Raw genomic sequence first — 22,827 nt, forward strand, 5'->3', positions numbered from 1 at the left:
ATTAAACAAATGCTGTAACTCCCAGAGTATAATCTTCTACAGATCTCACAATTAATCATCATGATTCAGTGTAGATGATGCACTCTGCGGACACTGTTCTGATATATGGCAAATATCTGGCTGGATTTCAAAGGAAAAAATAAAAGGGAAATTCCTTGAAAAAGCTAAAAAGTGTAACTGCAATGCAAAGGCTAAATCGAGTTTTGAGCTACGAAACAGTATATAGGTACTGAACTGATGTGCTTCCAATTACTTCCTTAGTGTCCACAGATGATGAACAACATGAAATCTTGTACTTATACACAGCATTATTAACCAGCAGGATTTGCTAGAAAGCTTCAATTTTTTTTTTCACTTGTAAACTGTGCCATCTATTTTTGAAGCTCACTCTTACTTTGTATTATGAGTTTTTTTGGTGATATGCTTGATTATGGATTTGGATCGTGGCAATCTGCTTTTGGATGTGTAAAGAAAGCATCACTGGCTAGAACAAAGGACAGGCCATTGGTTAGATACATAACTTAAAGAAATTGGAATCGCTGAGATATCATTACCAACTAGTTAACAATCCTTCTAATTAAAATGCATTGAGTAATTTGCCAGGCATCCCAATAAAATGAGGTGGTCCAACCGTGTACCAACTTACCCACATAATGAGAATTTGTTACCACGATTGATGAACAAATTCCCTTAGTCCCCTTTCCAATACTGGCTTTGGGCTACTATGAATAGTGTAGTGAAGTGCTAAACTGCAGATTAGTCTTTTCTAATTCTTTCTTTCAAGATTTCTAGTACAACAGTAAAAAAATAACTTCAATTCTACTTGAAGTGGTTATTTGCCAAGGGCACAGTAAATCACTAAAATTATGCTGTAATATAGCCCAGTGCCGTTGTGACACATGCTTGCAAAAATCTTCACTTCAGTGTTGCTTCTTCAGGATGCAGCACTTTATTTACTGAGGATTGCATGATATTTTTTTTAATTTGTCTTGCTGCTCAAAGGAGTTTTTGTAGATTCATGTAACCTAATTTTAAATGGTTAATTCAAGCAATAAAGCAGTAAGCAAAATACAGATAAATTCATTGTTTTAATAAAGGAGTTAATTCTCTTTCAATCCTATATAAAACAATAGTAATTAAAAACTTCCTTTTTTTGAAAGTAAAATATTTACATATTAACAAGTAACTGTGCAAAATTTACATGAAAAATGGAAAGACAGGATTTGTAAAAGACCAAGGGTGTAACAGTTTTCAGGCATTGGTAAAAATACTGATTAGTTTTCAGTTTACACACAACTCATCAGCTTAATAGCATCTTAAATGTTTCTTTAAACAACATAAAATTACACACAAAGAAAGCAAAAGTATTTACAATCATAATGTCCTATCGATAGACAATCATTTAATACAATAACCTCTGAAAATATAAAGAAAAATTTAGTATTTTTTTTATAAAAAAATAGATACAAAGAAGGGACATTGCTCTGGTTACCATTAAGTAGGCCCATAGCTTGCATACAGTCTTTTTACCAAAATAATTACGGTTTACATAGCAATTTATGTTATGTGCCAAAATTATGTACAAATTATTAGCTCACTGATAGACACCAGCAAATTGTTTTCTACACGTGATTCATACCAAGTAACAATCCTTTCACAATTCACCATTTCTTAGATTTTTTTTAAACTAAAGTTTTACATTAGCTAGATAGCCAACACAGTGCAAGTAATGTATATTTATGCAGAAAAGTTATTTTTTTAAATCCTTTACGGCATCATGTATTGTATCAAATTAAAAAAAGCATTTTTTCTTTTTACAAATGCCCTACAACATTCACAAAAAAACCCTTCTTAAAAGGCTTCCAAGGAAAGCCTCTGACATGCAAATCACATGGTGAGAACTGCAGAGTTACCACTGAACAAACTCTCCTAACTCTTCACAAACCATACAATTACAAAGGCTAAATCGAGAGAAATACAGCAAAGGAACAGAAACAATGAAAAAGAGATAAAAATACAGTAACGAAAATGTTTTTTGCTCCATGCCCTTAAAGGTAAAATAATGCAAGGTCGTTAGCTTCAGACCCATATAATTCAAAGTCTTCTAAGCCAAATGATTCAAAAACAGAATACTTAAATGTTTCAAGTTGCTACTAATCTGCCAAAAAAGTTGGCAAATTATACACTGGTGAAATCAGAATCAGTTTTTAAATATGGCTTGTTTGGCAAGAAGGCCACTCAGTCAGGAGACGAGAAGTGATCAGATTTTTTATTTTATAAATAAAGTATCCACAGGTCTCGCTGTATTCATTTTTCTAACTAAAATTCAAAACTTTAAAAACATAAGAGTTAATGTAAAGCTAAACGTTAAAACATTCTCCCACTCACAGAATTCCAGCTGTTCTCCATCTATATAACAGGTCTCTTCCTTTCTTTCCTCCCCCACCTCCCCCAAAAAAAATGCAAAGAAAAAGAAATGGCAGAAGGTTGTCTCGGTCAAAAAACAAAACAAATCAACCCAGGACGTTTATTTAAGGAATGCACGGTATAGCATTAGTGAATGGGTTGTCTCACGCTCATTCTCCAAGCAGAAGATAAGGTCCCTGAGGTTGACTCTTGTTATTCGTTGCCGTGTGAACTGTCTAGTTGTTCCAACTCCAGAGCCACCTGGTGTCCCGCCCGTACTGGGTCCCTAAAACAAAGAAAAAGAACGAATAACGTATTGCGTTCCATTGTAAATTCAAAGATTTGATAGAAGCAGTAAGTAATGTCAGGGACTGAAGTGCAACAATTCAAATTCTGGCAACTTTTCCTTAGACTGGACAGTCTGGAATTTGCTTTGTGTGATACTTCACTTCATACTGCCAATATATTCTTACCTACCTGAACTCTGCAATCAAGCTTGCTTTTTCGTGGCAGAATAAACAAAGAATCTTAAAGTACTACTCATGGTATCTGTTGTGCTAACTGTGTGGACTTGTTTTGTGAATGAGTGAGAAATTATGACTTTTTTCCATAAAGTTACTGCTTTAATTAATTTTCTTTCACGTGGGAAAAATGGACATTAAAGCTTGTAAATACATCTCTGGGTCAATGTAGTCCATTGTGTGGTACTGAGACAGACCAGAAAGGTTCCAAGTTTAATCCAAGACTGGTGCCGATCTCAGCTTGGGTGGCAATGGGGGTATTATTACTGACCTCAATATTCCCAAGCTACAGAATGGCAAAAAAAAAGCATTCAAAGTTCCTGCTCTTGATCAATATCCAATGGCCCCTGCAGCTTTTGTATATTTGTGTTATACAAAATACTAGTGAAACATTAGAAAAATGAGAAAATAAAATCATGTGAACTGGATATTGTCTTTTTGGTTTGTACTGTCAGTTCTAGAGAAAGGAATTTTCCACGAACAGCATCAAGCTTTTCTAGGACAATGGGCCACATGCAAGGTAGAGCTCCCTTCAGTTTGTCCCAACAATGTAACTCAACTCCAAATTCAGAAGAGCAGGCCCTACTGCACCAGTGTGACATTTCCAGTTCCATACCATTTTTTTGTGTGTGTTTTAGGCACCCCCCTTTTATAAGAAGGGGGGGGGGAAGGTAGGGTGTGTTTTATTTAAAACAAATCAAACTAAATAACAGTGTCAAATTATAATTTTATTTTGAGGATCCAGGATGCACTCCAGCCCCTGCGGTGCCCACCGGTCACGGAAAGCCTCAAGTGTACCGGCAGACACCACGTGCTCCCTCTCCAGGGCCACCTGAGTGCGGAGAATGCCGTGGAAGAGAGGCAGACAGTCGGAGCGACCACTCCCACGGGCCGCATCTAACTTGGACCTGTGGATAGCCACCTTGGACAGGCCCATGAGCAGACCTACGAGGACGTCCACCCGTCCACCCGCCCACCCTCCTTCACTGGGCGGCCAAAGATCAGGAGCGTGGGACTGAAGTGCAGCCAGAACTTAAGGAGCGGCCCCCTTAAATAGTGGATACCATCTGTTGTTGTGGTCTCTTTGAGTGACCTGCTACTTACTATATTAGCAATTAATGCAGAATTATATTCAGCTGTGGTCTCATAACCTCTAGCAACTGGATTGAGATTAGTCAAACTCATTTGGAACCATGAAACAGAGACTTTCCCCACAGTTGTCTACGGTGGATTCCAACCCAAATACCAGAGGTAAAAAGGATTGTGTTCTTAAATTCTTTGTGTAGATGACCATCAATATCAGTTTATACTATTGCAATGCAACCTGTGATTTACACTTAAGATTTCACAGGATCAGCACTGAACTGTGAATAGCAAAGCGTGCACAACACAATTGGAATGTTGATTATATTAAGTAAATGCCTTTATCAATAAACTTCATGGCTCATTTAACAGTTAATAGCAGCTGTCTAAAGTGGAACAGCATTCACCTTTCACCCAACGTATGATGTTTGGGTTACTGAGCTGAAATGGTGAGTTTCAGGAATAAAGGTGCTGAGGTACATTATGCTATTTGATTTATTTCTTTATTAAAACCAGTTTTCTCTATCACAACCTGTTTGTATCAGATTCTAGTTTTAAACACTTCTGAAGTACAATACATTCTTCTAAAATGGTTATGAAAATTGGGCTTTGGTTTCATTGTATATGATACAAGTGTGCTCATAACAAGATTTGAAAGAATTAAAGAGGCATTGTCTTAATTGAAAATTGCTTCACAAACAAGTTTGTCAAACAATGCAATTTGTTGATGCAAATTCATCTTAAAAATCATTATTGTACTACAAGAACAGTCACAGCTTTATATAATTGAGAAAGGGATAGGACATGCAGCTACTATTTCTACCTACAATAAAAGGTGATGCTTCTTTAAATAACATTCCCCCAGGTGACTGGAACTGATTGGATAATTGACTTGAGATTGGAGCCTAACAAATATGGTCCAACCAAACTGGTCTATTGTAGTACTATGTTAAAAAAAACACTTTATCATGGTTAGTGTTGACATCTTATATAATATAGAAACCAATTCCTTTTAAAGTAAGTAGTGTTTTGTGGGGTTACCACTGTTTCATAATTGAGGATAATATGAAGCTGAAGCTGGCACAGTACAGCAGAGGAATGATCCCCTGAAACTGAGTAGCTTTTCTCCCCTCCCTCTCAATTCATCAATGAGGATAGCTAAGTAAGACATGTGACTAACTTATTTGCTGGCCAATCTAATGCTTATGTTTGTAACTACTAAAACTTGAATGAAAATCAGTGCTTATACTTCACTGGACCAGGAGGTAGCTGGGTAATTTGCCTTCAAACTCAAAACTCCAGGTTAAGATCAGAAACTGAGTACTTTGCAAGTAAGCCTGCATCCTATGTTATTGTGACTCACACTGATCTACCAATGTACAATAACTACTGAATCACCATATATTATGTACCTTTGTCAATTTTATGTTTGTGGTAATGTGTTGGTGTTGTGGAATGAAATATTTTTCTACATTTTGTATCATCTGCCCTCTGTTCAATTATAGGATGGGTTAGATTTGCTCCTCAATATTAACCCCAAACTTACAAAGATGGCTCTGACTACATGAGTTCCATTTCCCAAATCAGCCTTCTGCCTCTCACTGTGGTGCTGTGGACATGCCCCAGTGGGCAGTTTCAATACAAAACGATTTTTGAATTTTACAATAATGACACATTGAATGATGATAACATATATAGTATTTAAAAAGACTTTGTATCCTGACATTAAGATTCATATAGTATCAGTAGTTATATTAGAACCACTGTTTCTTATTGTGTCACTGGCAGGAACTGTAGAGGGAGGCATAGTACTTAGAAAATTCTTTCACTGGTGGTTTGCCTCTGTGGTTTTAGGATTGGTGCAATGGTTCTATTCTGTATCTATTTGTGCAGAGTGTGTGCTAGGAGTTACCCTGGTTTGTCCTCCCTGCTCATTGTATCTTGCCTTGGTACAGTGGAGCAACCATCCAGTTCCCACTAAAAGCAGGTTATTTAGATCTTCTCTGGTCTGAATCATAGCCCTTTTTGGCACTGGCTGTGCAGTTGCTTATATGCAGGGATTCTAGTTCACCCACACACTGCTCCAGGTCCCTCTGCGTTTGGAGTCTCTTTTTCTGTTGTTGTGGGATGGGCTACTACATAGCTTGAATATTGCTTGCACACTTTTCCATAGCATTGGCAGGAAGGTGTTGGGCTTTCCATCCCAGAGGAAAACTTGAAAGTGCTAGATGTCCCAGTAATTGAGGTCCAAAAAGCTGGCACAAGCCTGCAGAACAGCAAGGCTCCAGCGTCAAAGGAATTCCCTACTGATTTCTACAAAGCTCTGCTTCCTGAACTGACCCCTATTCCGATGAATGTTTGAAATCACAGACAATCATCCTCCTACATAAAAGGATCAAGGATGCAAATGCCTGTGTCTCCTACAGGCCAATATTCCTCCCCAAATGTGATTATAAACCAAGTTCTGGACTTGGTTGTCCCTTGGGTTCATCCTCCTTGATGGACAGTATGAGACAACTGTTCAGTATTGTGTGAACATGTTTACACTGTTCCAATCACTGAACTTTCTCTCAGGGAGAATGGACTTTCCTATTTTCCTTGAGAGCGGACGACCTTTTGGAGACACGTTCAGAAAGTGAATCCAAATCCTTTACCCAACTCTTCATCTTTAATGCAACCAGTAGCAACATTTTGCCAGTATTCCCTCCAATGAGGGACTAGGCAGGGGTGTCCCTAGCTTCCCTCTTTGGCCTGACTGCAAAAACCCAAGCCTTGGCATTCAGGGACTTCAAGGAAATGGCTGAGTGAAACACAAAATATCCCTCAGTGGGTGACATCCTACTGTATGTCCCCATCCTAGCACCTCTCTTCCCCATCGCCTTTCAAACCATCAAAGAATTCTACCAACTCTCAGGCTACAAGCTTCACTATTCTAAAAGAGAGGGCATAGCCCTTGCCCAAACTAAACCGGGCATGTTAAGGAAGCAATGCTATTGGGCAGTACAGTTCCAGGGTATCACTGCCTGGAACATGGACTCCCCACACCCTCCCCTCGCTCCTCCCCCGCCAAAAACCTCGGGCTCAGCACAAAGGCGAATGCCGCTCTACCAGCCCAATTATGCACTTTACCTTTCACAGAAAAGACCAGTAGAGGGCTAGAAACACCCAATTGCAAATATTACACCCGTGTTCAAAAAAGGGGAGAGGGATAAACTTGGCGATTACAGACCAGTCGGCCTAACCAGTCGGTGGTGGGGAAACTTTGAGACAATAATCAGGGACTAAATTAATTGGTATTTAGAAAAGCATGGGCTAATAAATGAAAGTCAGCACGGATTTGTTAAGGAAAGTCATGTTTGACGAACTTGATGAGTTCTTTGATGAAGTAACGGAGAGGGTTGATGAGGGTAGTGCAGTTGATTTTTTTTTATTCGTTCATGGGATGTGGGTGTCGCTGGCGAGGCCGGCATTTATTGCCCATCCCTAATTGCCCTTGAGAAGGTGGTGGTGAGCCGCCCGCTTGAACCGCTGCAGTCCGTGTGGTGAAGGTTCTCCCGCAGTGCTGTTAGGAAGGGAGTTCCAGGATTTTGACCCAGCGACGATGAAGGAACAGCGATATATTTCCAAGTCGGGATGGTGTGTGACTTGAAGGGGAACGTGCAGGTGGTGGTGTTCCAATGTGCCTGCTGCTCTTGTCTTTCTAGGTGGTAGAGGTTGCGAGTTTGGGAGGTGCTGTCGAAGAGGCCTTGGCGAGTTGCTGCAGTGCATCCTGTGGATGGTACACACTGCAGCCACTGTGCACCGGTGGTGAAGGGAGTGAATGTTTAGGGTGGTGGAAGGGGTGCCAATCAAGTGGGCTGCATTGTCCTGAGTGGTGTCGAGCTTCTTGAGTGTTGTTGGAGCTGCACTCATCCAGGCAAGTGGAGAGTATTCCATCACACTCCTGACTTGTGCCTTGTAGATGGTGGAAAGGCTTTGGGGAGTCAGGAGGTGAGTCACTCGCCGCAGAATACCCAGCCTCTGACCTGCTTTTGTAGCCACAGTATTTATATGGCTGGTCCAGTTAAGTTTCTGGTCAATGGTGACCCCCAGGATGTTGATGGTGGGGGATTCAGCGATGGTAATGTCGTTGAATGTCAACGGGAGGTGGTTAGACTCTCTCTTGTTGGAGATGGTCATTGCCTGGCACTTGTCTGGCGCGAATGTTACTTGCCACTTACGAGCCCAAGCCTGGATGTTGTCCAGGTCTTGCTGCATTATTTGAGGGGTTGTGAATGGAACTGAACACTGCAAACATCAGTGAACATCCCCATTTCTGACCTTATGATGGAGGGAAGGCCATTGATGAAGCAGCTGAAGATGGTTGGGCCTAGGACACTGCCCTGAAGAACTCCTGCAGCAATGCCCTGGGGCTGAGATGATTGGCCTCCGACAACCACTACCATCTTCCTTTGTGCCAGGTATGACTCCAGCCACTGGAGAGTTTTCCCCCGATTCCCATCGACTTCAATTTTACTAGGGCTCCTTGGTGCCACACTCGATCAAATGCTGCCTTGATGTCAAAGGCAGTCACTCTCACCTCACCTCTGGAATTCAGCTCTTTTGTCCATGTTTGGACCAAGGCTGTAATGAGGTCTGGCGCTGAGTGGTCCTGGCAGAACCCAAACTGAGCATTGGTGAGTAAGTGCCGCTTGATAGCACTGTCGACGACACCTTCCATCACTTTGCTGATGATTGAGAGTAGATTGATGAGGCGGTAATTGGCCGGATTGGATTTGTCCTGCTTTTTGTGGACAAGACATACCTGGGCAATTTTCCACATTGTCAGGTAGATGCTAGTGTTGTAGCTATACTGGAACAGCTTGGCTAGAGGCGCAGCTAGTTCTGGAGCACAAGTCTTCAGTACTACAGCCAGGATGTTGTCGGAGCCCATAGCCTTTGCTGTATCCAGTGCACTCGGCCGTTTCTTGATTATCACGTGGAGTGAATCGAATTGGCTGAAGACTGGCTTCTGTGATGTTGGGGATATCAGGAGGAGGCCAAGATAGATCATCCACTCGGCACTTCTGGCTGAAGATGGATGCAAATGCTTCAGCCTTGTCTTTTGCACTCACGTGCTGGACTCCGCCATCATTGAGGGTGGGGATGTTTACAGAGTCTCCTCCTCCTGTTAGTTGTTTAATTGTCCACCACCATTCACGACTGGATGTGGCAGGACTGCAGAGCTTTGATCTGATCCGTTGGTTGTGGAATCGCTTAGCTCTGTCTATAGCATGTTGCTTCTGCTGTTTAGCATGCATGTAATCCTGAGTTTTAGCTTCACCAGGTTGGCACCTCATTTTTAGGTACGACTGGTGCTGCTCCTGGCATGCTCTTCTACACTCCTCATTGAACCACGGTTGATCCCCTGGCTTGTTGGTAATGGTAGAGTGAGGAATATGCCAGGCCATGAGGTTACAGATTGTGCTGGAATACAATGCTGCTGCTGCTGACCCACAGCGCCTCATGGATGCCCAGTTTTGAGCTGCTAGATCTGTTCTGAATCTATCCCATTTAGCACGGTGGTAGTGCCACACAACATGTTGGATCAGTGCGAAGACGGGACTTTGTCTCCACGAGGACTGTGGTCACTCCTACCAATACTGTCATGGACAGATGCATTTGCGACAGGTAGATTGGTGAGGACGAGGTCAAGTAAGTTTTTCCCTCGTGTTGGTTCGCTCAACACCTGCCGCAGGCCCAGTCTGGCAGCTATGTCCTTCAGGACTCGGCCAGCTCGGTCAGTAGTGGTGCTACCGAGCCACTCTTCGTGATGGACATTGAAGTCCCCCACCCAGAGTACATTTTGTGCCCTTGCTACCCTCAGTGCTTCCTCCAAGTGGTGCTCAACAGGAGGTTTCCTTGCCCATGTTTGACCTGATGCCATGAGATTTCATGGGGTCCAGAGTCAATGTTGAGGAATCCCAGGGCCACTCCCTCCTGACTGTATACCACTGTACCGCCACCTCTGGTGAGTCTGTCCTGCCGGTGGGACAGGACATACCCAGGGATGTTGATGGAAGAGTCTGGAATGTTGGCTGAAAGGAATGATTCTGTGAGTATGGCTATGTCAGGCTGTTGCTTGACTAGTCTGTGGGACAGCTCTCCCAATTTTGGCACAAATCCCCAGATGTTAGTGAGGAGAACTTTGCAGGGTCGACTGGGCTTGGTTTGCCTTTGTCGTGTCCGGTGTCTAGTGGTCCGTCCGGTTTTATTCTCATTGTGACTTTTTTTAGCGAGATTTCACAACTGAGTGGCTTGCTAGGCCATTTCAGAGGGCAATTAACAGTCAACCACATTGCTGTGGGTCTGGAGTCACATATAGGCCAGACTGGGTAAGGACGGCAGGTTTCCTTCCCTAAAGACATTAGTGAACCAGATGGGTTTTTACAACAATCCGGTAGTTTCATGGCCACCATTACTGATACTAGTATTTTAATCCAGATTTTATTTAATTGAATTTAATTAATTGAATTTAAATTCCCCAGCTGCCGTGGCAAGATTTGAACTCATAACTCCGGATTATTAGTCCAGGCCTCTGGATTACTAGTCCAGTAACATAACCACTATGCTACCGTACCCCTATATGATGTTGTGAATATGGATTTTCAAAAGGCATTGATAAAGTGCCACATAATAGGCTTGTTAGTAAAATTAAAGCCCCTGGGATTAAAGGGACAGTGGCAGCATGGATACAAAATTGGCCAGGGGACAGAAAGCAGAGAGTAGTAGTGAACGGTTGTTTTTCGGACTGGAGGGAAGTATACAGTGGTGTTCCCCAGGGATCAATATTAGGACCATTGCTCTTTTTGATATATATTAATGACCTGGACTTGGGTATAGAGGGTATAATTTCAAAGTTTGCAGATGACACGAAACTCGGAAATGCAGTAAACTATGTGGAGGATGTGGACAGACTGGTGAAATGGGCAGACACGTGGCAGATGGAATTTAATGCAGAGAAGTGTGAAGTGATGCATTCTGGTAGGAAGAATGAGGAGATGCAATATAAAGTAAATGGTACAATTTTAAAAGGGGTGCAGGAACAGAGAGACCTGGGGGTGCACATACACAAATCTTTAAAGGTGGCAGGACAAGATGAGAAGGTTGTTTTTTTTTTTAAAAAAAGCATATGGTATCCTGGGCTTTATTAATAGAGGCATAGAGAACAAAAGCAAGGAAGTTATGCTAAACCTTTTATAAAACACTGGTTAGGACTCAGTTGGAGTATTTGTGTTCAATTCTCGGCATCAGACTTTAGGAAGGATGTCAAGGCCTTGGAGAGGGTGCAGAAGAGATTTACTGGAATGGTACCACAGATGAGGGACTTCAGTTATGTGGAGAGACTGGGGTTGTTCCCCTTTAGAATAGAGAATGTTAAGGGGAGATTTGATAGAGGTATTCAAAATCATGAACGGTTTTGACAAAGTAAATAAGGAGAAACTGTTTCCAGTGGCAGAAGGGTCGGTAACCAGATGATTGGCAAAAGAGCCAGAGACGATAAGAGAAAACATTTTTTTTACGCAACGAGTTGTAATGATCTGGAATGCACTGCCTGAAAGGGTGGTGGAAGCAGATTCAATAGTAACTTTCAAAAGGGAATTGGATAAATGAAGGGGAAAAAAATTACAGGGCTATGGGGAAAGAGCAGGGGAATGGGACTAATTTGATAGCTCTTTCAAAGAGCTGGCACAGGCACAATGGGCCGAATAGCCCCCTCCTCTGCTGTACCTACTATGATGCTATGAGCATTCCTCCTTTGCCTGCATCTATGTATGCTGACTTGAAGAGGTGAAATGGCCTGCTCATTCTGCTGCAGGAGAGCACAAGCACCATAAAGATGAATGAGGCCTCCCACTTCCTTTGTGTGTTCCAGATGCAGCCCATTCACATCCTGATACAGCGGTTCCAGGAGCCTGATCAGTACAATGCCAGAATATCCCAGATGATTCCAACTCACCAAGCAAAGGCAAACTTGAATCTACCACATTTCAAGCATTATCACTGGGCTGCCTAACTTCAGAATATCAGTGCCTAGAACAAGGATCTTGTTGCCCCCACCCTGCAAAAACATCTGGCTTGGTATGGAGACAAATGCTGCCTTACCAGCTCCACTACACACTCTTCCCTTGACAAACCCTCAGTAAAGATCAGCAGAGGGCCGGATGTACCTGGTAGTGTGCCTCACTATGGCAACAAGGAAGGAAGCCTGTGCTATACTGAAGGTACCACTGGGCTTGTCAGCAATAGCGATCTCCCAGAGGATTTCTGTGTCAGTGGCTTAAAGGCATGGCATGAGGCTATTGCTGGAATGGACCAGCTGTTTTATCAGTGCCAAATCATATCCCTCCAGTGACAAATTTCATATCACTCAACACATCTATTTCTGTTTCCCTCAAGTCTGACATCATGCTCCATAAAATCTAACACAAACCAACTTGTTAGAACTAGCTGTTTGCAATGTGGCACTGCTTTACAGGTACATCTCAGCTCTCTACTCAATATTATTCGCCTTTATGCCAAATGAGACGGAAAAATTGTGTGGCTCCTAGGACTGCGAGCTGGTCATCTTACTATAATGAACAGAAGATCGAGATTAAGTCATGATCAAGAAAGGAACGGTACAAGAATTAAAATCGGTAGCAGAGCAAACTCACGTGCCAGAATATTTAAGATGTGAGGATCAGAATTCAATTGGTGAATGAGGTCCAGAGGATGAAATACAGGTTACTAAATCTATCATCTGAACTTTGTACAGATATCTCACACAGCACATCTAGTAGAAGTTTACATTTTAGGAATGATTTGTTTTTTTTAAATATCCATTTCCTTAGTTACTGTGGTTTCAGCAGCTGCTGGGTTAGACTCTTCGATGAAAATTACTGTTGTTTGATTAAAAGCTGAACTTCAGCAAATAGCACGCTACAGGTTTCATAATTATGTGGCTACATATTTAAATCTCAGTTAATATAAATAAAATTCTGTGAGTTTAAGGAGTCGTGTCCTTTAACTCGACTATTTAAGAAAATAATCTTGTCTACAAGTGCGTGGTGCTGGTAGAGATGCTTGGATCATTTCTTGTCTGAATGGCACATGCAGGGGAGAATACAAATAAATCTGGTGATTGTGAAGGGAAGAGGAATTTGAAATAGTTTTAAGTTGTGAACAGTTTGTATGAAACCCTCGACTCAAGTATGGAATCTTGTGCATAATAGTATTGAAGCAAAAAGTAGGATTTTTTCCCCAATGGACAAAGTCATCTGATTTTAAATGTTGTGTAGCTTTATTAAAGTAATGCTGCATTATATTTTTTTAGAAGTAAAAGCAAATACAGTACCTCAGCCCCAGCTCCAATTCCAGGCCCTGGTGAATCAACCTTCCGCTTCTTTCTGGGGCCAATGGCAGCTAATGCAGTTAAATTGGCTTCTCTCTGTCTCATCTGAGCCAATTCCTGTTGTTGCATCTGGGAATCAAAGAAATGTTCAATTATTCATATGAAAGGTCATGCAGTCAAATGTGAAAATGTTGAATGTTCTAGTGCACTGCCTTAACATTGGTCATTGGTAGTTTCCACCTGAATGAAGTTATATATCAACACCTTTTGATAAATAGCTCAATTTCAATAAAGACTGGCTGAGTAAACAACAGACCGTCTTAATTAGCTTGAAATATTAACTTCTAGAAATCGTTAAATATGTTCAGCTTGGTGTTATGACTCCTGATATCTCAGGAATAAAACAAACAAAAAAACATGTACTTCAGTCTTTGACTCATCCTACATGGGTAGCAAAAACCTGCGTTTTTATATAGTGCCATATAAACTCCTCTAGATGTCCCAAGGTGCTTCATATCCAATGAATTGCTTTTTGAAGTGGCCACTGTTGCGTAGGCAAATGCAGCAACCAATTTTCACATAGCAAGGTCCCACAAACAGCAAATTAGACGAATGACTAGTTAACCTCCTTTTGGTGGCGATGGTTGAAGGAGGAATGTTGACCAAGAGTATTCCCTGTTATTGTCATCAGATCTTTACGTTCACTTGAAGAGGCAAACTCAGTTTAATATCTCATTCAAAAGACAGCATTTCCAACAATGCTGCACCCCCTCAGTACTGCATTGAAGTATCAGCCTAGATTATGAGCTCATATGGTGTGAACCCACAACCTTCTGACTCCGAGGCAATAGTGCTACCAACTACAAATATAGCTCATATTTCTGCATTCCTTGCCATCACAAGTAAAAAAAAAAAAAGCACAACTGATGCTGTCATCATGGAAACCTGCAACAAGAGTGGGATTCTGTAAATAAAAATTGGTTACGTTATAAAAATCACCTATCTATACAGTGCTGAACATATTGGCAGGTTTATCTCAATTGTGAAAAACCACCTAGTTAGTTTGGTGCTCATTTTATGCTTGTGAAATAAATTAGTAATCTGACAGAGGAGTAAAATCCCATATACAAATTTGTGAAGTCATTTTTTAAAACTCAGATTTTTAAAATCTATTAGAAGCAACTATTTTTCTACTAAGACCTGTAAACCACTTTAACCAGTTAAACAAACAACCCACCACTGTCACTAAGTAGTGCTGTTTTTGCTGCTTAAATCTACTGCCAAATAAGTCAAATTTCAGATTTGAAGATGTATTCTTTCGGTGGTTTGAAATTGAGAGTAGAACCTATACTGACAAAATATACTGCTCCACCAATACTACAGAAAGTAACCATTTACTTCCCTTTTGTATTAAAGGTACCTTTTACAAGTGTGTGTGTGTTACTTTTTAATAAAAATGTGCAGAACCTTCCTGCATATACTTGCCATCTGAACTTCCTTTACTGTATTTTGTTTCTACTATTATCCCTGATCGCAGACCAATTAATTTAAGTTGAAGCTCCGCTTCTTCTGTTATAGTTATCTCTTTTCCAGTACATCCCTATAATTGTCTTTTGTACATTGATTTGTCATTGAAGGCTAACTAATACTATATTTTTTTGTGAGGGTGGGGGGGGGCGGAAGTATCCTTACCTCTTTGGCCTTTTGTTTTAGCCTAAGCTGTTCTGGGTCCTCTTGTCTGGAGCGAGACTGATGATAAAATGGAAAAAAATGATAGTTGTAAAATAATGCAGCACTTGTTTTCCAACACACTGGGGCTGACATTGATCATTTAAAAATTCGTGTAAAGGCATTGCCCAATTAATCAGCTTACAAGTCACTACATCTTTCTGGGCAAACTTCATGTCAATGTCTTCATACTCCAGGTTCTAACTTGCAACGATTTACTAAATTACAGACTTGACTCAAAAGGATGTGACAACACCAGTATAGTGATTTATGCAATACCCCAGGCAAGTGTGCTATGTGTGAGTTCAACTTTATTCCAATGTGATGACTATAATCCACCTAGACCAACAAAATACAGATGTAAGGACTTGCACAACACCAGGTTATAGTCCAACAGTTTTATTTTAAATCACTGCAATGGATGGGTGTAGAGTGAAGCAAAATCTCATCTAAGGTATGACCAGTCAAATACCAACAGTTAAAAGTAATACAGTCCCCACTGCTTAAAGCAGGTGTGTTCGTGTTAATGTGACTTGCCTGCTATATGCGGTGGACGGTAATACCAAAAAGCGAAGTAACCAACGTTTTTTTTAAAAAATCTCCATTTAGCAACTGCCTCTCCTAATTGTTAGCAGTTGCGTCCAGAATCTAATCACTAAGGTAATCGCACTTTAATGAGGTGCGAACAGCCAATTGAAACTGCTTGAAGACCTGATTTTTGCCTGAAATCAGCAGTCTTTTAAATCAGTAAATACAATACAGGGGATTAACAAGGTGTGACCAGCTGATTGAAATTGCTTGCAGAGCAGACTTTGTCTGGAATCAGCAGAGCCATTTAAATTTTTAAAGTTCAGGGTAAGTACTTCTTTAACTGCCCGAAATAGCTGGCTCATTTAAAACGTTATAAGCCTTTGTAATTGACTCCTATGGTAACGACAATATTTAGCTCTATTTGCCTGATATATGGAAGTTGCCTGTGATAACTGTGGACAGTGTAAGTGGCAGGTACTGTACTTTGATTTTTTTTTGTACATTTTATATAGCACTTTATCATATTGAAAAGTCTCAAAATGCAAGGAATTTCTTTGGGGTTGTCACTGTGTATAGGCAAGCTTTTGTTTCCCATTTGTTCGCAAGGGTATGGGCGATGCTGGTAAGACCACATTTATTGCCTATCTTTAGTTGCCTTAAAACTAAATGGCTTGCTAGGCCACTTTAGAGGGCATTAAGAATCAACCACAGTGTGGGATAGGTGTCGCATAGGGTCAGATCATGTAAGGGTGGCAGGTTTCCTTTCTTAAAGGACATTAATGATTCAGTTTGGTTTTTACGATAGTCTAGCAGCTTTCGTGGCCAATTTAGTTACTTGTATTTCATCTGTTTTTTTTGTGTTCTAGATCTGACTTGATCTGTTTTTTTTCATTCCTTTTTAAAAAGGAACTTTTCTATAGCCTAAGTAATATCAGCAAGATTTTTTTAATGTTGAAAAAAACTGTACAACTAAATTGTATGCTCTGCCACGTAAGCACACAATTGCTTTTAAAAGCTTGCATGTGAAACTCCGGGACCTGAAGTCCAGCAGTTGAAGTAGTCAACTTTGGTATATATTTACTGTACTTGCATTTACACAAAAAAACCCTACATCAGCATATCAGGACAGACCTGCCAATTCAGTCTCCTCTTGTACTGCACAGCTTGTGCTGGTCTTTTTTTTCAACTTGTTAAATGTACATTTCAAAGCAGGTGGATGTATGCCTACCACAAGAGCTGCAATTTTGGAGCAGAAATGGTTGTGCTGGTGACAGAAGACCTAAGATTTGTTTAGCATTGATGGCTAAGAACAACTCCCAGATTGGGTATGTGCAAGAACATTTGTACCAATATTGACTTTAGCTCCGCATCCACTGTGTACACTAGGTGTTAGATTAAACTTCAGAAAGGCATCACTACTCACTCAATGGAACTGTGTTTAATTTATTATAACATCTTCTCTGTTTGATTACACATATGCGCATTAGGTGCAATTTGTCATTTAAAACATAAGAAGACTTGTTGCTTACCTTTGCTGCTCGCATTAAAATTTCCCTTTCTTGTTCATCTTTTCTCTGCTTTTCTATTTGATCAAGTTGTTCAAAAAACTTGAGCTGTGACCTTACATCACTTAACTGCTCATACCTGTCATCCTCCTGAAATCAAAAGGCAATCTGCATTTATTGTTTGCAGAAGTAGTGAAATAACTCCTACATAGAAACCCTAACAAACAAATAGATTGGCTCACTGGTTTCTTGCTTTATGCAGGTTTGTGAAGGGCAACATTCCAACTTGTTAACGTCTCAATTAAAACCTCTGGTAACTAATCCAATTGTGCTGGATGAGGGAAAAATGCTCTGCTCCTTGCCCTCCTACCCCATTGAACAATACTCTGCTTGATAATAAATGAAGTAGTAAAAAGAAATTGCTGCTAAACTCAGCGCTTAATCCAAAGATGTACAAAGAGAAACATTCTGTGTATTAGTGATGACAACTCCTAACAAAAAATCTTTAAAACCATCATTTAAGTGTGTGTTCTGCTTATCAGCCTTGTTTTGTTAAGTGCAATGATATATCAATGTAGTGTTGATTTGCCATTTTAAAAAATGTTGTTGTTTTACTGCAGACCACCACTATATAAAAACTTTTTGAAGTACAAATTTGCAGATTGCACCAATAAATCTTCCAAGATCAACAGTTCTGCAATACAATCATTACAAACCTTTTTGATTCATGTTTGTACTGAGTTAGTTGAGGTGGCTGTAAAGGTACTATAAGTGATCTCAGTGTCCCGGGCTGGGGAAGGGAATGATCAGCTAGAGTTTCTGCTCCTGATTACAAATCAGTGATGCTCGCTGGAAAGTACACATATATGGAGAGGATCCGGCTTGGCTTTGATGCCCCAATTATCAGATTTCTTGCTGCCACTGACTGTCCAGATTCACACATGAAGAATGCCCACTGTGCAGCTGTACCCCAACATGAGTCAATACCTTCAGGAGAGGGGTGCGGGGGTGCATTTCAAATGACAATTTATAAAGGTTCTTTTTTAGATTACAGCAAATGCTTTTAGCTGACTGGTGTAACTGAAAAAGGATGCAAATGTGTTTAGCTTATGAACCTTTTGTTGGCAGGAATTCATGAAGCAACTCAAGTTTTAATAAAATGAAATTGGGACTCAAGAAACAGTAAGTGATTCTACACTCACCTTGTATGAGATGTTTCTCTGCTGTGCAACTTCAGATATCTTTTCTACAAGTGTTTGTAATCTCTGTTGGGTGGCATGTGACACAAAATTTACTACATCAGGATGAACGTCGGTAATTCCATGTTTTTTACCTGTTCCCAAAAAAAAGTTAAAATACCTTTTTAGATAGGTTAAATATTCTTAACTATTAATTTAGCACTCCCCTTTTACTGATGCAGTATTGTTCTTTAAGCCCAGTGTTGTCCAATATGTTAGTCCCTAGCCACGTGTGGCTAATTGGGAATCCAGATGTGACTAATTGCATTTCTGATCAAACTTAAAAATGAATAATACACTATTATTGGGCATGTGATATCAATACTCATTCACATGGCAATATGTATGTGTACTTTAACCTATGTGTGTGTGTGTTAGTAAAATGCTAAGATGAAAAGCAGAGTGTGCGAGTGTTTTTTTGGTTGTTGAGTGCTTTATTTTTATGGTTACTGAATGATGGTAGATGTTTGTTAAGTAAATATACACGTGAAGTACATTTATCTGTATTGTGTGAGTGTACCTAAGGTATTTTCTGCTAGAACTAGTGCAGGTACAGCAAGCAATTAGGAAGGCAAATAGTATGTTAGCCTTTATTACAAGGAGCAAATCAAATGCAAGATACTGAGGATGCTGGAAATCTGAAATTAAAAAGAAAAATGCTGGAAAAGCTCAGCAAGTGAGGCAGCATCTATGGAAAAAGAAACAGAGCTAACGTTTGTGAGAGTGACAAAAGGTCTTCGACCTGAAATGTTAACTGTTTCTTTCTCCATAGAAGCTGCCTCACTTGCTGAGCTTTTCCAGCATTTTCTGTTTTTATTTATTATTTATTACAAGGGGGTTGGAGTATAAGAGTAAGGATTTCTTGCTGTAATTATATAGGGCTCTGGTGAGACCACACCTGGAGTACTGTGTACAGTTTTGGTCTCCTTATCTAAGGAAGGATAATCTTGCCTTAGAGGGGGTGCCACAAAGGTTCACTAGATTGATTCCTGGGATGAGAGGATTGTCCTATGAGTAGAATGGGCCTATATTCTCTGAAGTTTAGAAGAATGAGAGGTGATCTTATTGAAATGTATAAAATTCTGAGAGGGCTTGACAGGGTAGATGCTGAGAGGCTGTTTGCCCTGGCTGGAGAGTCTAGAACTTGGGTTCATAGTCTCAAGATAAGGGGTCGGCCATTTAGCACCAAGATGAGGAGGAATTTCTTCACTGAGGGTTGTGAATCTTTGGAATTCTCTACCCCAGAGTACAATCAAGACTGAGATTGATAGATTTTTGGACACTAAGGGAATCAAGGGATATGGGCTTAGAGCGGGAAAGTGGAGTTGAGGTAGAAGATCAGCCGCGATCTTAATGAATGATGGAACAGGCCCAAGGGGCTGTATGGCCTACTCCTGCTCCTATTTCTTATGTTCTTAAAATGGTGTTGCTGTAGCCACACCTGTGGCTAGTTAGCAATTTTTATTGGACAAGACTATTAGCTGTTTAAAATGTAACATTAATTATTATTCCACTTCTAAAGAATGACTTGAAAACAACCAAGCTTATTAAGTACTTGACTTATGTATTTTTTGTTGTTTCTTGCTATAAAATGTAATGTCAAAAATCTTCCTTGGAGAACTTTAACAGTTTGAAAGAGGTTTGTTTTAAGAAGATTCCCTACTACATTGGTTCCTTCACAAAGTTTTGATTAAGAAGGTATCCATGCTGTGAGAATGGCTAGATGTCTCTTTACCTATTTCTAACATTCTTCTGTGCAATGGTGCAGCGAATAGGAATGCTTCATCTTTACACGATCTTGTCAGAGTGCCCACCAGTTCTGAATTTGTTGCTAAAATGCGTGCACTTTCTTCAGAGAGATTAACTCCAGCCATGGATGCCACATCATTAATATCATCATCATCCCTAGAAAATTTCACATCTACACATTAATGTCATTATAAGAGGTAATCTGCAAATATTAATGTAATGCTAGACCAAGATGTACAGATTTGTTAGAATTACATTTATTTGGTTTGGGAGGCAGGAAGAGTTTCCCCACTTAGGTTGTTCTTAATCAAGAGGGCAGGCAACCTGCTTTCATGATCACCCCATCAGTAGGTACAGAGGCATGCAGGGTAATTCCCTACCAAACACCACTGTGGAAGCACCATCTTCACAGAAACTGTAGTGGTTCAAGGAGAAGGCCCAACACACCACCTCAGGGCAACTAGGGATGGGCAATGAATGTGGTCTTGCCACCACTGCCCACATCCCAAGAGCAAGTTTAAAAAATAAACAGCCTGTTTTCTCTTCCTGTTGGGAAATGCCTCACTTCTGCTATGTGCTTGGTGTCCCCTGCTCTTCCCTTAAGAGCTAAACCAAGATTGTTAGTTATGATGTATTAATCCACCACAAAGCACAGCCCACAATTAGCACCCGGATGTCAGAATACTGTGTGTTCGTGGTCTAAAGGTCTCACTTGCACAAAAATGTCAGGTTCAATTAAGTAACCTGATGAAGGTCCAGGGATCAGAAGTGAAGTGAACTTTATTAGAAAAAAATGCCAGTTTGGGGTAGGGGGATTTTTTTTTTAAAGGAACTTTGTCATATGGGATTTTACGATAGATAAATATTTACTTACTGCTAGTTAAGTGATGTGCATATCAATACTATTTTTGGAGTGAAGTCTTGCGTTTTTAATATCAATCCTAAGTATCATTTTGTTCCTTCCTGAGGTTTTGCTCGAACATCTCACCTGAAAGAACCACCTGCTGCTGCTTCTTTAAGCCTGTTTTTTTGAACAACAGAAGTCTGGACAGAATAAGTCAAACCAGCTTTATTTCCTGGCACCACTGTCTGTTTCATAACGGGAACTGTAAAATTATGGAGAAAGTTATGTTAAACACTTGTCTCTAGTAACTTTCTCCAGCTCAACTGGTCACAGTATTTTACTTGTACAGCAATTTTTAAACCTGGTTATCAACTCAGATACAAATACCCACTTATCATTTGCACAACAAACTGTCATATATGAGCTCGGTCTATTTGAGGATGACGACTGCAACATCCTTTTAGAGGCAGCAAAGGATACCTTTATCACTCACTCCATTATTTAATTGGGTACATCTTCTTCTAAATATTATCTTGGGTTAATAACAAGTTCCTCAATATGCCAACACCCTCAGTTATTTTAGTTGCAAAAGAATCTCCATAGATATTTGCAAAAAAACTTAACTGAGTGTGGTGGTATAACCTCTATGTACATCATTATGTCAATATTCATTTCATCAGATTTACTGTTATGCAGTTAGATGTACTTTAGTGTGGAATATTTATGATTTTTGGCAGTATCTAGGATCATGATGCAATGACAACTCAGTCACAGACAGAGCAGATTGAGCACTGCTTACATGCAATTTTGCTTAAAAAGCATAAATATTATATAAGCAGCAATGTACAGTTGTATAATGGGGGAATGCTGATGCAAAATGGCCATCAATCCTTTGGGTCATCTTGGCAGGCAAAATTAACAACTTGCATTTATTTAGCATCTTTAATGTAGAAAAACATACCCAGGTGCTTCACAGAGGCATTTGGGGAAAAATGGGTGCTAAGCCACAGGAGGAGGTATTAGGAGGGGTGACCAAAAGCTCGGTCAAAGAGATGGATCTTAAGGAAGGTCTTAAAGGAGGAGAGGGAGGTGGAGCGGCAGCAGGGTTTAAGGAGGGAATTAAGGAATTCCAGAGAGTGTGGCCAAGATGGCTGGTAGCACAGCTGCCATTGGTGGGGCGAAAGGGGGAAGAGGCACAAGAGGCCAGAGTCGGAAGAATGGGTTGGAGAAGCCAGGGAGGGATTTAAACATAAGAATGAGAATTTTAAATCTGAGGTGTTGTGGGACTGCGTCCAATATAGGTCAATGATGACCAGGATGATTGGGGAGCAGGCATTGGTGGAGGATAAGATATGAGCAGAAGAGTTTTGGATGAGGTGAAACTTACAGAAGGTGGAGGATTGGAATACAGCCAGGAGAATATTTGAATAGTTGACTCTGGAGGTGACAAAGGCATGGACAAGGGTGTCGGTGGCAGATGGGCTGAGAGGGGGAGAAGGCAGGTGGAACTAGGTGGTGTTTGTGATGAACAGGAAACAGTGTTCAATATATGACAGTGGCGAGGGAGGGTGATGGTGGAGAGGGTGTGGAGTTTGTGTCTGAAAACTATGGCTTCGGTCTTCCCAATGTTTAGCTGGAGGAAACTGTGACCCATCCAAGACTGGATGTCAGACAATCAATCTGAAGCACAGAGGTAATGGAGGTGGAGAGAGAGATGGTAGAAAGATAAATGTCATTAAAGTAGATGTGGAAGCTGATCCCATTTCTACTGATGATGCCACCAAGAGGCAACATGTAAATGAGGAAGAGGAGAAGGCCAAGGATGGATCCTCATCGTTGGACCTCCTGA

General features: G+C 40.6%; 1 protein-coding gene across 1 annotated transcript in view; it reads right to left on the bottom strand.

Annotated features, from left to right (window-relative positions):
* Positions 1-1,069: 1,069 nt before the first annotated feature.
* Positions 1,070-22,827, bottom strand: part of LOC137335172 (transcription initiation factor TFIID subunit 4-like) — a 68,345-nt gene continuing 46,587 nt past the window's right edge. Inside the window, exons 9-15 of the mRNA XM_068000351.1 lie at positions 21,123-21,240; positions 20,121-20,290; positions 18,350-18,480; positions 17,172-17,297; positions 15,076-15,132; positions 13,387-13,512; positions 1,070-2,692 (exon numbers count right to left, since the gene is read on the bottom strand). Coding sequence (XP_067856452.1) covers positions 2,528-2,692; positions 13,387-13,512; positions 15,076-15,132; positions 17,172-17,297; positions 18,350-18,480; positions 20,121-20,290; positions 21,123-21,240 — 893 coding nt within the window. The 3' untranslated portion in view covers positions 1,070-2,527. The remainder of the gene's footprint in view (positions 2,693-13,386; positions 13,513-15,075; positions 15,133-17,171; positions 17,298-18,349; positions 18,481-20,120; positions 20,291-21,122; positions 21,241-22,827) is intronic.

This window comes from Heptranchias perlo, chromosome 19 (assembly GCF_035084215.1).
Source record: "Heptranchias perlo isolate sHepPer1 chromosome 19, sHepPer1.hap1, whole genome shotgun sequence".
Taxonomy (NCBI): Eukaryota; Metazoa; Chordata; class Chondrichthyes; order Hexanchiformes; family Hexanchidae; genus Heptranchias; species Heptranchias perlo.